This window comes from Canis aureus, chromosome 13 (assembly GCF_053574225.1).
Source record: "Canis aureus isolate CA01 chromosome 13, VMU_Caureus_v.1.0, whole genome shotgun sequence".
Lineage (NCBI taxonomy): Eukaryota > Metazoa > Chordata > Mammalia > Carnivora > Canidae > Canis > Canis aureus.
Window position 1 is genome coordinate 29,419,038 of NC_135623.1, and position 14,800 is coordinate 29,433,837.

Below are 14,800 nucleotides of genomic sequence, written 5' to 3' on the forward strand. Positions count from 1 at the left end.
TTTGGAAGACAGGGAACTAGCTCGTTAATAATGTTAGTTATATTGACTAGATGAAATGATATTTTTGATATATTGGGTTAAATAAAATATATATTGGGTTAAATTTACATGTTTCTTTTTATCCTTTTAATGTTGCTCCCATCATGTTGTTTTTGGACAGTGCTGCTTTACAGAATCATAAGACAGTTAAGCATATTTAAGTCTCTGAGATATCCTGTAATAAAGAAAGCTGTTTAACTTAAAAAAGAAATTATTGACAAAGTGGCTTAATCATACAACAACTTTTATTAGACTCCAAGGTATTAGGGTTCTGAGGATTAGCTTGAGAAATTCTGGTCTAAAAAAATATGTACCTAAGCCTAGAATTCTGTTTGCTATCCCTAATTAAATTGAACACAAAGCAATATTCTCTGAAAACTCCAACCAAACACATCCATTTCCCAATTTGATTTTTATTGGTTAGCAACAATTTGGTTGGGAATAATATTTTTGCTTCATATTTTCCTACCTCTTAAGAGATTATATCCCACGAGGTACAAGCCATGTGTTTACTTTCAGTTCATTGAGTATTCCAGCCCATATGCAGGAGTCTGCATTCTTCCGCAATAGCATAAGCATTACTCCATCTCCATACCTTTTTCTGAGGGCAAGCCTCCTATTTTTTTTCCTCTGTTCATATTAACACAACATCTACGAATTGGCCTCCTATTGCCATTTTTGCTTCTCTCCAAATCTTATACCGTTCATATATCATTTCAAAGTAAAGCTTTTAAAATAATAATTGTTAAAAAGTCACATTGTTTTCCTCTTAAAATTCCCCACATTTCCATTGCATTTAGGAGTGAGAAAAAGCTAACATCTTTATTATGGCCTACATGATCAGCACCTCTCCTCCTTCTTACTTGATTCCAGAAGCTCAGGCTGGCCTTTCTCAGTTACACTAAATTCAGTGCATTTCCAGGGTTTCTATTCACTCTGCTTTGAAAAGTCCTTACCAAACTGTCTTGAAGCTTCCAGATCAGATTGGCAGATTTCCAGACAAATATATCCTTCCTCTTCTTGGTGACACATACTTCATCCTTAGCCAAGAGTCCTTCAGTGTGTAATCTTAAACCACAGTCTAGGAAACTACATCCTATCTTACCACCATCCCAGTAAACAGACCTTCATTTCTATCTTTTTTTTTTCTTCCAGAGTTTCATCCTAGGTCTTTTCCCAGGTTTTGCCTAAGATTTCATAAGTCTTAGTTGCATTTCAGGATCTTTGAGGAAATAAATAGTATTAGCCCTCATATAAATCAGAAAATGTGAGTAGTAATTCATTGGATTTTTGTCATGTTAAACCTTTATGTATTTTAATGTAGGCTGGTGAGAAGAACTGAGCTCTTTTCTCTTAAGCTTGGGAATAGAGAGGACATAGGTCTGTGTGCCAAATGACCCAGGAAAAATGCCGGCAGCTATGCACAATGAAGGAATTTTACCCCTACAAATGGGGTATTCCTCTGACCTTTCACCTTGGGTTTACAGTATTTCTAAAGAGTCATTATAAAAATACACTTTTCCCTACATAACAGTTTGGAGATGATGCCAAGAGAATGTTGGCTGTATCTTTGAGAATGTCATAGAGGAAATTAATTCATCAATACCAGGATCACTTATAGGGAAGCATTATAATCATTAAAGGAACTTTTCAAAGAAGATAAAGAAAAGCTCCTCTGGAAGTATCTCTCTCACCCACCTAAACGTGAGAAATTGACCTGTTAAGATGTCTATTTTATGCCATATGCCCTAATAGTTTTGTTACAAGATGTATATTTCATTTTTTATTATATCCATTTTAAGTCATCTCTGATACATGGGCTTTAAAATGAGAAGTGGAGCTAAATAATTAATCCTAGAGTCCTTACTTTTGGAAATGCTATTAGATTGGGTCTTTATCAGGTATGTTTTTCACATGCTTGGCTTCATAATCTCTCTTCCTCCCCCTATATTGTTTGTCTGGAATTGGCACTAAAGATAAGACAGAGCAAAAATCTGACTCATTGGCAACCAATCAGAAGAACTTTAAGTAGAAAACTCCCTTTAAGGAGGTAAAAGCAGCATAAACAAAACTTTGGGAACAGTGGAAGCAAAGGTAGAAAAATATGGTTGAAGTGGCTAGGATAATTAATACTTATTTAAAGAATTATTGTTTAAAAGCTATCATATTTCATTTCCTACATGAAAATAGCTCTTTTTTTTTTTTTTAAGGAGACACCTAACTAAATATTCATCAGAAATGTTCACCCTTTGAAAAATTTGGCAGACGTTAGTTATATTTTTTCTAATTATCTTCGGCTTGGTAAAATATCCAGATAATTGGATATTATAAGTCCAATAGTTTGGACTATTTAAGTCCTTGCTTAAAGTGATTCAAATTTTCAATTAGAGCATAAGCTTTAAAAAACAATTTGGGGACGCCTGGGTGGCTCAGTGGTTGAGCGTCTACCTCTGGCTCAGGGCGTGATCCTGGGGTCCTGGGATCAAGTCCCGTGTCGGGCTCCCTGCATGGAGCTTGCTTCTCCCTCTGCCTGTGTCTTTGCCCCTCACCCCCCGTGTCTCTTATGAATAAATAAATAAAATCATAAAAAAAAAAACCAAAACGATTTGGGCAACTGACAGATTTTAGCAGATAAAGAATATCCCAGAAACAGATACATAAATGGATATTTTACTTCTGATAATTGTATTTAAAAATTATTATTATTAAAGATTTAAGTGCTTGACAACTTTGTGTGACTAGAGAGAATTTAAAGATCTCGGTGCTTTTTTTTTTTTTTTTTTTTTTTTTTAACAATGTGGTTATATTGAAATCTGATAGACTATTGATTTTAATATTTTCTTTGAATCTTTAGGAGAATTAACTCAATTTCAAACCTTTATTTATTTTTTAAAAATATCAGAACCAGAAAAACCCCAGAAACTTAAAGCCTTCAATATTTCTGTGCATTCCTTTTCTCTGTACTGGAGCCTGCCCTCTGGCCATGTGGAAAGGTTTCATGTGGATCTTGTTCCTGACAGTGGCTTTGTTACTATCAAAGATCTTGGAGGTGGAGAGTATCAGGTATAGTTTTCATTTTCGTACTTGCCGAGCCAACTTGTATTTATATTTGGTCCTCATAGGAAAGTGCTTTATGAAACTCATACGCCATGAATACTCTCTTCTGAGAGTTTTTAAAAGGCATAAAATGAAGACAAAAACACTGATGCTGAATTGATGAGTGTAAGTTTCAGCATGGGTGGACTGTTACCTTAGCAACGTCTATGCCTTTTTTTTTCTTAAGTCTTACCAGAACCTACAGCCAGCCATCCAAGGGTTCATGAATAGTTTAACAAAGAAAGGGCAGAGCTATTGAGTAATCCAGGCTCATTAATTGTGTACTTGCCAGGAGGATCTGTCTTTAAATCATTAATGCAGGCAACATTTCTCTCTAGAGCCATCAATGTGATTCCACTGCCTGAAAAATGTAATAATGATGGATTTTCTTATCATTTTTCTTTTACTTTTTATTGGAACTTCAGAGACCCAGGTATTTCATATATACTCCTAAAAACAAGGGTTAAACAATGGGCTGTAGATTTCCTAAGACTCTTAAATAGTTGTTTCTTGTGATAATAAACTAGAGAGATTGAAATACTGATTTAGTTTTTGATAGCACAGTAAGTTTTGCAAGTTTTTCTTACCTGTTATTTGGTAAATAGTTATGTGATGGAACAAATTTATATTTTACAATAATATGGAACTTGGAATATTTTAAACAGTGCAGAGTTATAGAGTGAGATGTTCTTTATTTTCTTGTTGTGATGATTTATTGTTTTAGCTTTCTTGTTTTCCACAAAGTTTTAACACAATTCTTGCTTTGGGTGTTCTAGGTTGATGTTTCCAATGCGGTTCCTGGTACTAGGTACGATGTAACTATCTCTTCTATTTCTGCTACCACATACAGCTCACCTGTTAGTAGAACAGTGACAACAAATGTAACAAGTGAGTATATATGTCTTCCCTTTTTATGAAGTAGTATTTGCAGCTAATATAACTCCATTGGGTGGAAATACTTACATGAGTCATATGTGCTATTTTTTTTCACTAACATGAAAACAGGTTAGTAATTAAAGCAAAATGGAAACTTAAGAAAGTGATCTGTTTAGCATCTGTGTTCTACTGGTTCTTTAGCTTTCTTGACTTTCAGAGAGTAAAGATAATTATACTTGTTTGTGAAATGGATCAGAGACTGTTAATGGTAATATTTATATAATCCAAAAAAATAATAATCCAGAGCCAAGAAGATAACCTCACTGCTCTTGCTTAGGAAGAATTATTTAGTTGGTAAGACTGTATTCTTGCTCTCTTAGTTTTATGGGGAAGCTTTGCACAAATAAGTCTCTTTTAAAAATGATCTGGCGTGAAAAGGGTATTTGGCATGTAGTATGTCGTAGCATTCCATTTTTTACATTCTTATAAAAGAATGTTTTTGGTATCCCCTAAGGCATTTAGTCTTTTTTTTTTTTTTCTTTTGGTAGCAAAGCTCGAGGGAGGATAAATTCACATTTGAGAGACCATTAGTCTTTGGGAACTTCAAAAGTGTACATTTGTAAAAAACAAAACAAAACAAAACAAAACAAAACAAAAAACTTTCTTACTATGATTGTGAAGATACAATAATCGTTTGACCTTTTAACAACATATCTTTAAAAATAGAACCAGGGCCTCCAGTCTTCCTAGCAGGAGAAAGAGTTGGATCTGCTGGGATTCTTCTGTCTTGGAATACACCACCTAATCCAAATGGAAGGATTATATCTTACATTGTGAAATATAAGGAGGTTTGTCCATGGATGCAAACAGAATACACACAAGTTAGAACAAAGCCAGATAGTCTGGAAGTTCTTCTTACTAATCTTAATCCTGGAACAACATATGAAATCAAGGTAATATTTTTGTTAATATTTAGTATTAAGTATTAATACTCAGTATTAAAATATTTCATTCATTTTTAAAGTGAAGGAGCTCTTTCTCACTGAACAAACGTCTATAGTTGAACATAGCCAAGTGACTAAAGAACGATCATCTGAGTCATAACCTCAGTGCGCATCTGGGCTCTTAACATTTGAACTATTATAATTTCTTTTCATTTTTAAGGGTATTCATATAATTTATTTATTTTGAAAACATTTGATTTAGCGACTGTTTCAAAGAATAAATCAAGCTTAAATTACATAATTTAGGCTTCAGAGGTAAAATATTCTACTTTTTCACTAAATCTAAAGTTAGTTTTTGTATTTTTCTCTTAATCTTCTTGTATTTGTATGTCTGTCATCAAACTTTGAATAATGGTATGAAAGTTTCTATTGAGCCAGTTTCTCAGAGAACAATGTATTCAATTCAATTCCATTCAATAAGTGTTTCTTGAAATTTTACCCTGTTTTATTGTGTTTATAAAAATTTTTAGTTCTTTACAGTGTTTATAATATGCAAAATTAAGCATCTTATTTAAAAATTAAATAAAGAACATATAAAAAGCAATCCTAAATTAGGCAATATGAAAGTGTTACAATTAAGATATATTTGTGATATTTCCAGAGTATAATAAAAGATACAGATATCTTTTTGATCCTTTCCATTTTCAATATGACATTAATATGTTCTTTGAGCTTTTAAGATAATTAAATATGGAGAAAGAATCTATAAAAGCTGTATAAATATAAGACATAACTGAGATGGCTTTCTGGGTGGTAAGAAATGATGGGAAAGAGAATTTGCCTGGCATGGGGTTTCCTTATTGGAAGCATGCCTATTTGTGGAATCAAAGCACACAGTAAGAATTAGAGAGCATCCCAATAGCAGGGATCCCTCATATGAGAAATAGTAAAAAGGAAATTTTTACTGATGCAAACCCAAGGTGAAAGTCAAAGATTCATGATGGCTATTTCATTGCAGAAACATGAGTAAAGAGTAGGAAACCTTTTCTAATGGACATCTAAAAATGACATAGTATGCATATTTTCTATCAACAAGCACATATTCAGATTAGTTTATATGTTAAAATATTGAAGGTAATAAGTAAAAGTTACTATTTAAGATAATATATAAAGATATGTAAAGGTGATATTTAAAGATTAAATTTTAATGTGATAATAAGCTATTGAAGACAGAAAGGTAATTTAGCTAACCAAGTTCTGCTTAGATCTATTTTTATGGAGTATGAATTTTTATTCCTTTAAATTCTCTTATTTCAGGCCTATTGGGAAGCCCTTATTCTCCTTTTAATCTCATACTTTATAAATCATTGTTGTGACCTTTACGCTGTTCAAATAAATGTTAACCATTGCAGAATTCCGAAGGGTATTTGGTGCAGTACATTGATATCTTCAAACGCAGATATCAAATCTATATGATCTGGGGAAAATCCTATTAAGTACTTTACATGAGTTATTTCAATTAGTCCTTAGAACAATTATATGACATAGATATATTGTTATTCCCATTTTAAAGAGAAGGAAAATGTGACTTAGAACAGGGCTAAGTAAATTATCTACAACTACTCATTTGGGAATTGGTGGAGTTCAATTTAAATACGGTTTTCAGACTCCAGTTATGGCATTTGGAAGAGCGTAAGAGTCTTGTGCTCAATAAGGATATTTTCTCTGCCTATTCTAGGCTATTTGACTAGACTATCTGAGTCAAAAAGAATTTTTCTATTTTTTAAATTCAGAATACTTAGTCTCACTGATTATACTCATTTTTAAAATTTTTTCTTGAGTATGTATTTGACTGGTTAGATTGTAAACTCTCAAGCCAGATACCATAAACATGGTCTTGTATTTGTTACAGAAATAGTCATAGTGTCTGGTATCAGGTAAATATAATGGAAAGGAGTTGAACTTTAGAAATAAGCATGACTTCAATAGATTCTGGTTCTGCAACTTATTTCTGTATGACTCAATCAAGGTACTTGACTTGTTTCAATCAGTTTCCTCATTTATAAAATGCTGTTAAGAACATCTTATGTTTTGAAAAAAAAAAAAATCTTATGTTTTGATTATGTGGACAAAATGAGATATGTAAAGTTTCTAGGAGAGTTCCTGGTACATAAAAGTTGCCCACAAATAGTAACTGTTACTATTATAACTACTAATTGACTATAAAACTTGACTATTAATTTTTTCCATCGGGAATTTAAGAAACCTGTTGAATCAAAATATGCTGCAAATACACCCTTCAGGAAAATGGAAATATGGAATAGCTCCATGTGTGCTTTATGCTTTGGGAATATTGCAGGAATTAAGGAAAAAGTGTCTTTGCCATTAAACTTATCAACAAGTCAAAATTTTATTGTTTCAGATTCTGTTTAATTAGAGAGTAAAAAGTTTGAACATAATTCTTTCGGTCTATTTTAGGTTGCTGCTGAAAACAGTGCTGGTATTGGAGTGTTTAGTGACCCATTTCTTTTCCAAACTGCAGAAAGTGGTAATTTGCCTAAATCATTCTAAATTAACTTAATTATAAGTTTTTGGCATTTAAGATAAATAGCTATATAAACCAAATAATGGTGTTAAAATCTATAAAATTTTCAACAGCATGGCCATCCAATTACTTTTAGAATCCTCTTGGATAGTTATTCATTAAAATATATATTGTTCTTTCTGATTATAAAAACAGAAAGTGTTATCTTAAAAAAATGCTTTGAAAAAATAAGAAACAAACAGTAAAAATTATCCATGGTCTTGTCATATAAAAACTCCGTTGCCATTTTGATGCATTCCCGGCTGGTCCTTTTTTCTCTCATATATATGTGTCTATATGACTATGTACTAATGAAAGTAGGCTTATGCCATCTATGCAAGTTTATATCCCACCTTTTCCTGTTAATATCAAATCATATGCATTTTTATGACATTGGACTTTTGGAAATACGGATTTTTATAGTATTATTATTCCACAACATGTAGTCATTACCAAAACAATTTAAGATACTTCCCTTCTTTCAATGATGGAGAGGGAAGAACTTGATGTATCATTGATGCCTCTTTCTCATAGTATAGTCTATCAGCAAATCTTTTTTTTTTCTATCAGCAAATCTTGCCAGAACTACATCAAAATGCATCCTGAATCTCACTCTAATTGCAAATCACTCTAATCTATCATCACTTCTTGCCTGAACAATTAAGTCTCCTTACTGGTTTTCTGGTTTCCAACTTACCTGTCCACAGTTCCTCCTCTCCACAAGAGCTACATCATCTTTTGAAATATAAGCCAGACTATATTACTTCTCTCTTCCTAGTATGGTTCTATCTTATTCAGGAGAAGACTGTAAGTCCTTCCCATGGTCCACAGCACTCTGAATGCTCTTTTCCCTCTCTGATCCATCTCTAACTTTTCTTCCTTCCCTCCAAATATACCACCTACACCTATCTTCCATCGAAAGGCCCTTGCATTTGCTGTTTCCTGTAACTGGAATACTCTTTCACTCAATAGCCCTGTCTCTCTCCCCTAGTTATTTCAAATCTCACATTAACACTCCTAATTATACCTACTAAAATAACCTCTATTTTTTCCTGTTCATTTCTAGTCCTAACAAATTCTCTTTGGTCATTGGATCAGCTTGATGCATTACACATTTACTTGGTTATTTTTTATTGTATATATCAGCCTAGTAGAACATAAGCTTTGTGATAAAAATAAGCTAGTGAATGGAGGTGCTTTTATTTATTTAACAGTTCCTCTATACATAATAGCAAAAAGTTAGAACCAATAAGTGCAAGATGATTGAATAAATAATGGCATCTCCATTCAACAACAAATATTTTCTGTGGAACTTACATTCTTGTAGGCTAAAGTAAATGAGTTACTGAGTAATATGTCAGGTTAGTGACAAGTGCTATAAAAAGAAATTCTATAATTTTTATAGTAAATGTTCTATAAACATTTTACAACTATAAATGTTCTCATATTTAAAAGATAAAAATCTTCCAGTGAACCACTTTATCCCAAAGGAATAAATTGAAACGGGCTCTGTGTATCTAGAGAGGATAATGCAATGACTCATGTTAAAAAATATGCATCAAGCTTTGTGGCCCAGTTTTTATTGTGACTTTATCTAAAGAAGTATATGAAAATATGTCCTATTCCATAGGAAGTTAGAGAAAATTCAGGAGTTTATTTAAAATTAGAAATTAATGATTTATGAGGTTTAAATTACTCTTTTGATTTTGAGCAGATTGACTCTCAAATTATTTATACAACTAAAATTCCAGTGGGAAAACTATCATTTCAAAATTAAATATTTATTGGGATATAAAAGAAAAATTATCACTAATTTTTTCAGTTTTTAGGGAAGCTAATTGGAATAATTTTTGAATGACATATGAAATAATTTTTTCTTGGATGTCTCACTGTTTCTTATTTGTTGTGTGTTTTTGGGCAAATTGTAGAATTATATAATTTCTCTTGTCCCTATCTTTCCTTTTTTTTTTTTTTTGTAAATGTAAAGTGGTAAAAATGTAATGTAAATCTAAATTTAATTGCATCAGTGTTTTGTAATTTTCTCCCCAAGTGCCCCTTTTTATTATTTGTGCTAAAAGAACCCAAATTGAAGGGTTAGTTCAATAGAATAAATAAACTATATTTATTATGGTCAAATCAGAAGGAATTCCTTTCCTCATGAATAAAAATACTCTTAGGAAGAGTATAAAAGTTAACTAATTATACCATTCTGAATTAATATTGCATCCATAAGCACAAAAATCTCAACTTCTTAACTTCCCATTCAGTATTGTTTCAGGTAAACACTTAATTTATTTTGGCTTTAATGGGATGCCCTCCATTTTCAACTTGATGGATATTTAGAAATGCAAAAAGATTTATGAAGTTCCTTTCTGGTTCAGTAAATGTATACTTTGCATAGAGTGTACTTTGAAAAGTTGTAGACACCTTCACATAGCTATACAAATATGTGCATGTTACTAGTCTAGATGTATCCTCAAAGTGTTGGAAGACACTTATCTGAAAGATGAAATGACTATAAATAGAAATTTTTGATACTACAGTATCAAACCTTAACTTGGATCAAGATGGATAAATTCACTCTATGAATATCAAGAAATAATAGGTTTTGGCACATAAAACTCCAGAACTAGAAACTAGAATATTCAAGATAGGGAAAGACCTACCAACTACAGAAGAGAGCCAGGATTATTCTTCAGACACCATAAAGTCACAAAAGGAACACACAAGCAGAAATATTTAATTGAAACAAAAATTTTAAAGCAAGTTGATAAAAATACTGTTTTTTCATTAATTGTTCAACATAATTACTATCTATGTATGTATTTAATATTTTGGGGGCACTTCTTGAATATTTTAAAATCATGCATTTAATGAATGTTGGTTACCTTATAAATTCAAATTTCTCTATACTTGAGTAATTCCCTGTGAGTGTTATTGAGGCTCATTTGAAAGTGTGTTAGCTTGTCTGTAATTTGTTTTTTGCATGTACATATTTAATGTGTGTGTGTGTGTATGTATATCAGGCATACTTATAAACGTATGGATAGTTTACACAAATAAGGTATTTAAAGGATGATTAGGATTCACTGAGGAAGTAAAATGGTGGTGGTTACCAGAGGATGGGTTGGGGGAATGAGACAGATGTTGTTTATGGGTACAAACTTGACTCAAGTAATAAATAAGCCATAGATCTCTGATGCACAGTATAATTAATATAGACAACCATGCAATATTATAGTATGTAATGTGATATTATAATTATGTAATATGGTAGAAGTACTAAATATCACTACAATGGCAGTCATAATACAATATGGAAATGTATCAAATCACACCTTAAATTTATACAGTTATTTATCAAATATATTCAGTTTTAAAAGATTCATGATAAAAGTTTTAATTCATAATTTCATAGCATCATATATTTAACCTTTTAATATTTTTCTTTATTATATTATATCCATCCAAAAGAAATTGAAGCGTTAAATATTTAGTGTCAGAGAGTTATATTGTCATTGTCCTTCCTTCTTAAGCTTTAAATAATTACATTGATGAGTTTTCCTTGAAAAAATTTCCATCTAACATTCCATTCATTATAAATGATTAATCATCCTTCTAAATTGTTTTATATTTTTCTCATTAAAACTCAGCTATCCTTAATTGTCCTAGTTTCTCTGGTTTAACTCATATTCATATACAACCCTCATTCCCAGAACCTAAGTTCCTTATATAATTTATATATTTATATAACTTACAAATCATATTTTGGTATTCTTCTGTACAATGTACATTTAAACTCTTATTATTTGGTATCTTAATAGTAGACACCTCTGTTATCACTTATATTGATTTACCGTCATGTTTTGTTTTTATTTCTTTCAGTAGTATTTATCAGGTTTGTTCTAAATGCTAAAGGATCTTACTCTACTTTGTCAGTTTTGCATAACTTACCTTGAAATTAATGGGCATAATATTCTTTCATTCTGGCTTCATGTTTGTCTCATCCTAGCTAGAATAGCTAGAATAGCATATCTTTTTTTAAAAAAAAAGATTGTATTTATTTATTTGAGAGTGAGCAAGCAAGAGAGAAAGCACACGAGCAAGAGGAGGGACAGAGAAAGAAGCAGACTTCTGAGCAGGGAGCCCCACACAGGGCTTGATCTCAGGAGATCATGACCTGAGCTGAAGGCAGATGCCCAAGCAACTGAGCCACTCAGGTGCCCCTAGCATATGGATTGTTATTGCCATTTATCAATAATTGATGATAAAGTATCGTGAATTCGGTGAAATTTGATTTTGAGGGTGTATAAAACTCAAAATATCATAATCACAACCAGTTGGGTGCTATTCACTTTATATTAGAAACTAGATATTTACATACATTCCAGAAATGTGCTCTTTGGTATAAATGGTTGAATAATTGTTTCAATTTGCCACTTCTTCATTATCTAAGGAATCTGTGTAATTCCAAAATATTTTAGGAGGGGATCTGTTATTCAAATTTGTTTGTAGATTCACAAATAACTGTTGATTGGATATTTTTCAGACTTATTTTGAAATAGTTCACCCATGGATCCATTAGATAAATAATGCTAAAGTTAACTTATTTCCGTCTTAACCACAACTCTATGAGCTCAAATTCCAGTTCTTTATCTTAGGCAAAATTAACTAAATATATTTCAAAAAGTCTTGCCTGAGTAGATCTTTTTTCTAAGAGAGTATATTTAATTTTATATAATATGAGAAATAAAACATCCCAACATTATATAAATGCCATTCTAAATTTTATAATAGTATTTTCTCCTTTCCTGCAATCTCTCTCACTTTCCCAGCTCCAGGAAAAGTGGTGAATCTCACAGTTGAGGCCTTTAACTATTCTTCAGTAAACCTGATTTGGTATTTACCTTGGCAACCAAATGGCAAAATAACCAGCTTCAAGATTAGTGTCAAGCATGCCAGAAGTGGGATAGTAGTGGAAGATGTCTCCATCAGAGTAGAAGACATTTTGACTGGGAAGTTGCCAGAATGTAATGTAAGTATTGTGGAACACTTTCTATGTCTCAAAAACTTTAGGTGAGGGAAGTTTCCAGTATATGGAAACTTTTTAAACCACAGTGGTTATTAGCCGTTTGATTACATAGCGTTAGGTATAGTATCATGTTATACACAATTGGCTATATTCAAGGTAGAATAAGAGAAGGGTCTGAGAATTCAAGAGGTATAAAAATCCTGCAGGGAGCTCTGAAGAGACTTCATGGAAGGAGTAACATTTGTTAATGGGTCTTGGATTGGCCATGGTGTAAGGACAGGGAGAGCATGTGAGGGGAGTATTTTGGGTGGAGGATATTTTATAAAGGCTTGAAATAGGAAAGTATAGGATATCACTGGAAAAAAAAAAGATAATATTTCCATGTGACAAGAGAGGAAGGGAAGGCAACAAAGTGATGTTGTGGAAGTAGATTGTTTTTGCTGTGCATGTCTTTGATGAAGAATTTATGACTCTAGTCATTTATGGGAAATCCCTGGAAGTACCATAATAATGCTTTTCCAAAATTAATTTGGATGATTTTTGTGATATTACTGGAGAAACAAAGAAAATTACTTTTGTTTTAAATAATTTATAGAAGTATTAAAACCTTTTTAAAGTTAGGATGTATTTCTAATGTGCACATAAACATACATACATGCACATATACACATATGCAACATATGTGCTATTGGCTTTATCATTTGAGTATTTATGAGAAAAAAAAAGATAGTACCAGTGAGAAAGCGACCTATGCTTGAAATTTCACAAAAGGGAATATAGTTTACTTCTTTGGTTCTTGTACTTTTTAACATGAATTTTAAAGATTCTTATTAATGATTTTGCGGTAGCTTTACCTTTATTCTAAGCCTTTTGAAATCCTACTCATAAGAAATATTAAGGTATAAAGAACACAATAAATATATTCTATTCTAAAACTGTAGACATAAATGGGTATAATTAAACTCTAGCAAATTTATCTGTAAATTGAATAGATAATAATCTATTAAATCTTAATGAATCATACACATATACATAAATTTAAGAATGATATTTATGCTATAAAGGAAAAATAAATGAATTACACTTCTCATGTTCATCAAGAGGTACCATATTATTTTTCAATGGTTATTTATTTTGTTCACTAGGAGAATAATGAATCTTTTTTATGGAGTACAACCAGCCCTTCTCCAACCCTTGGTAGAGTTACACCTCCATCACGTACCACATATTCAAGCACGTTGGCAAGGAGTAAGATAAGCTCTGTGTGGAAAGAGCCTATAAGTTTCATAGTGACACATTTGAGACCTTATACAACGTATCTTTTTGAAGTTTCTGCTGTTACAACTGAAGCAGGTTATATTGATAGTACCATTGTCAGGACACCAGAATCAGGTATGGTGTTTCATTTTTTGTGTATGTAGAAAAAAATAATTAAATTATTTATAAAATAATCTCTCATTGTTTTCATATAGATCTTTTTGTTAAAACCTTCCTTCCCTTTCAATAACTTTCTACCCCAGTAACAGATCATGGACATACCATCTGGAGCATCTTTAATTTCAATATTATTTTACAGTACAAACATAAGCATCTAAAAAGAGAAAGGAGATTTGAAAGAATCCATCCTTGAGCTAATAACCGTGATCCTATGATCAGCTTTTATTGTTCTTTGATCTAAGCAATTGTTCATAATCATCTCTGCCCTTCTTCATCTCCTATAATCATCTGTATCCTCCTCTCACTTATACTGTTATAACCAAATGTGGAGGTAACACCTATAGTGAAAGAAATATCATGTGATTCATATTTCAGTAGCAGACAAAAATAGTACTTAAAAAATAAACTACATATTGCACTAGAGTTTCCCTATGTGAAAAATGGAGACAGCAATAGTACCTCCTTTATGATGGTGTTGGGTTTAATGGGAGTAATTAGATGTTATTATTACTAAGTTTGAAGGGTACACATTTCTAGTTATGAGTGTTTATATATTTAATTATGAGAATATATATACATATATATTTATGTGGTTACTGACCTGATACTATACTAAATACGTGGTATCAGATATTCAGTTGTGATTGATAATTTTTTGAGGTTACTAGAAATTATTGCTGGTAAGATAATTTCCCTAAAGCACATTATTTTTTTTTCCTGATGACAGCTGTCAGCTTCTTCGTTTCATCATATAAAGTTTGAAGTTTTTTTTCTTGATTTAAATCATCTTTA

The 14,800-nt window shown here is 31.7% G+C and overlaps 1 protein-coding gene across 3 annotated transcripts in view; it reads left to right on the forward strand.

Annotated features, from left to right (window-relative positions):
- PTPRQ (protein tyrosine phosphatase receptor type Q) overlaps positions 1-14,800 on the forward strand; it is a 246,333-nt gene that overhangs the window by 51,006 nt on the left and 180,527 nt on the right. For all 3 annotated transcript variants that reach the window (XM_077845626.1, XM_077845627.1, XM_077845628.1), the window contains 6 exons: positions 2,942-3,102; positions 3,912-4,023; positions 4,738-4,964; positions 7,434-7,503; positions 12,375-12,574; positions 13,717-13,963. In XM_077845626.1, coding sequence (XP_077701752.1) covers positions 2,942-3,102; positions 3,912-4,023; positions 4,738-4,964; positions 7,434-7,503; positions 12,375-12,574; positions 13,717-13,963 — 1,017 coding nt within the window. The remainder of the gene's footprint in view (positions 1-2,941; positions 3,103-3,911; positions 4,024-4,737; positions 4,965-7,433; positions 7,504-12,374; positions 12,575-13,716; positions 13,964-14,800) is intronic.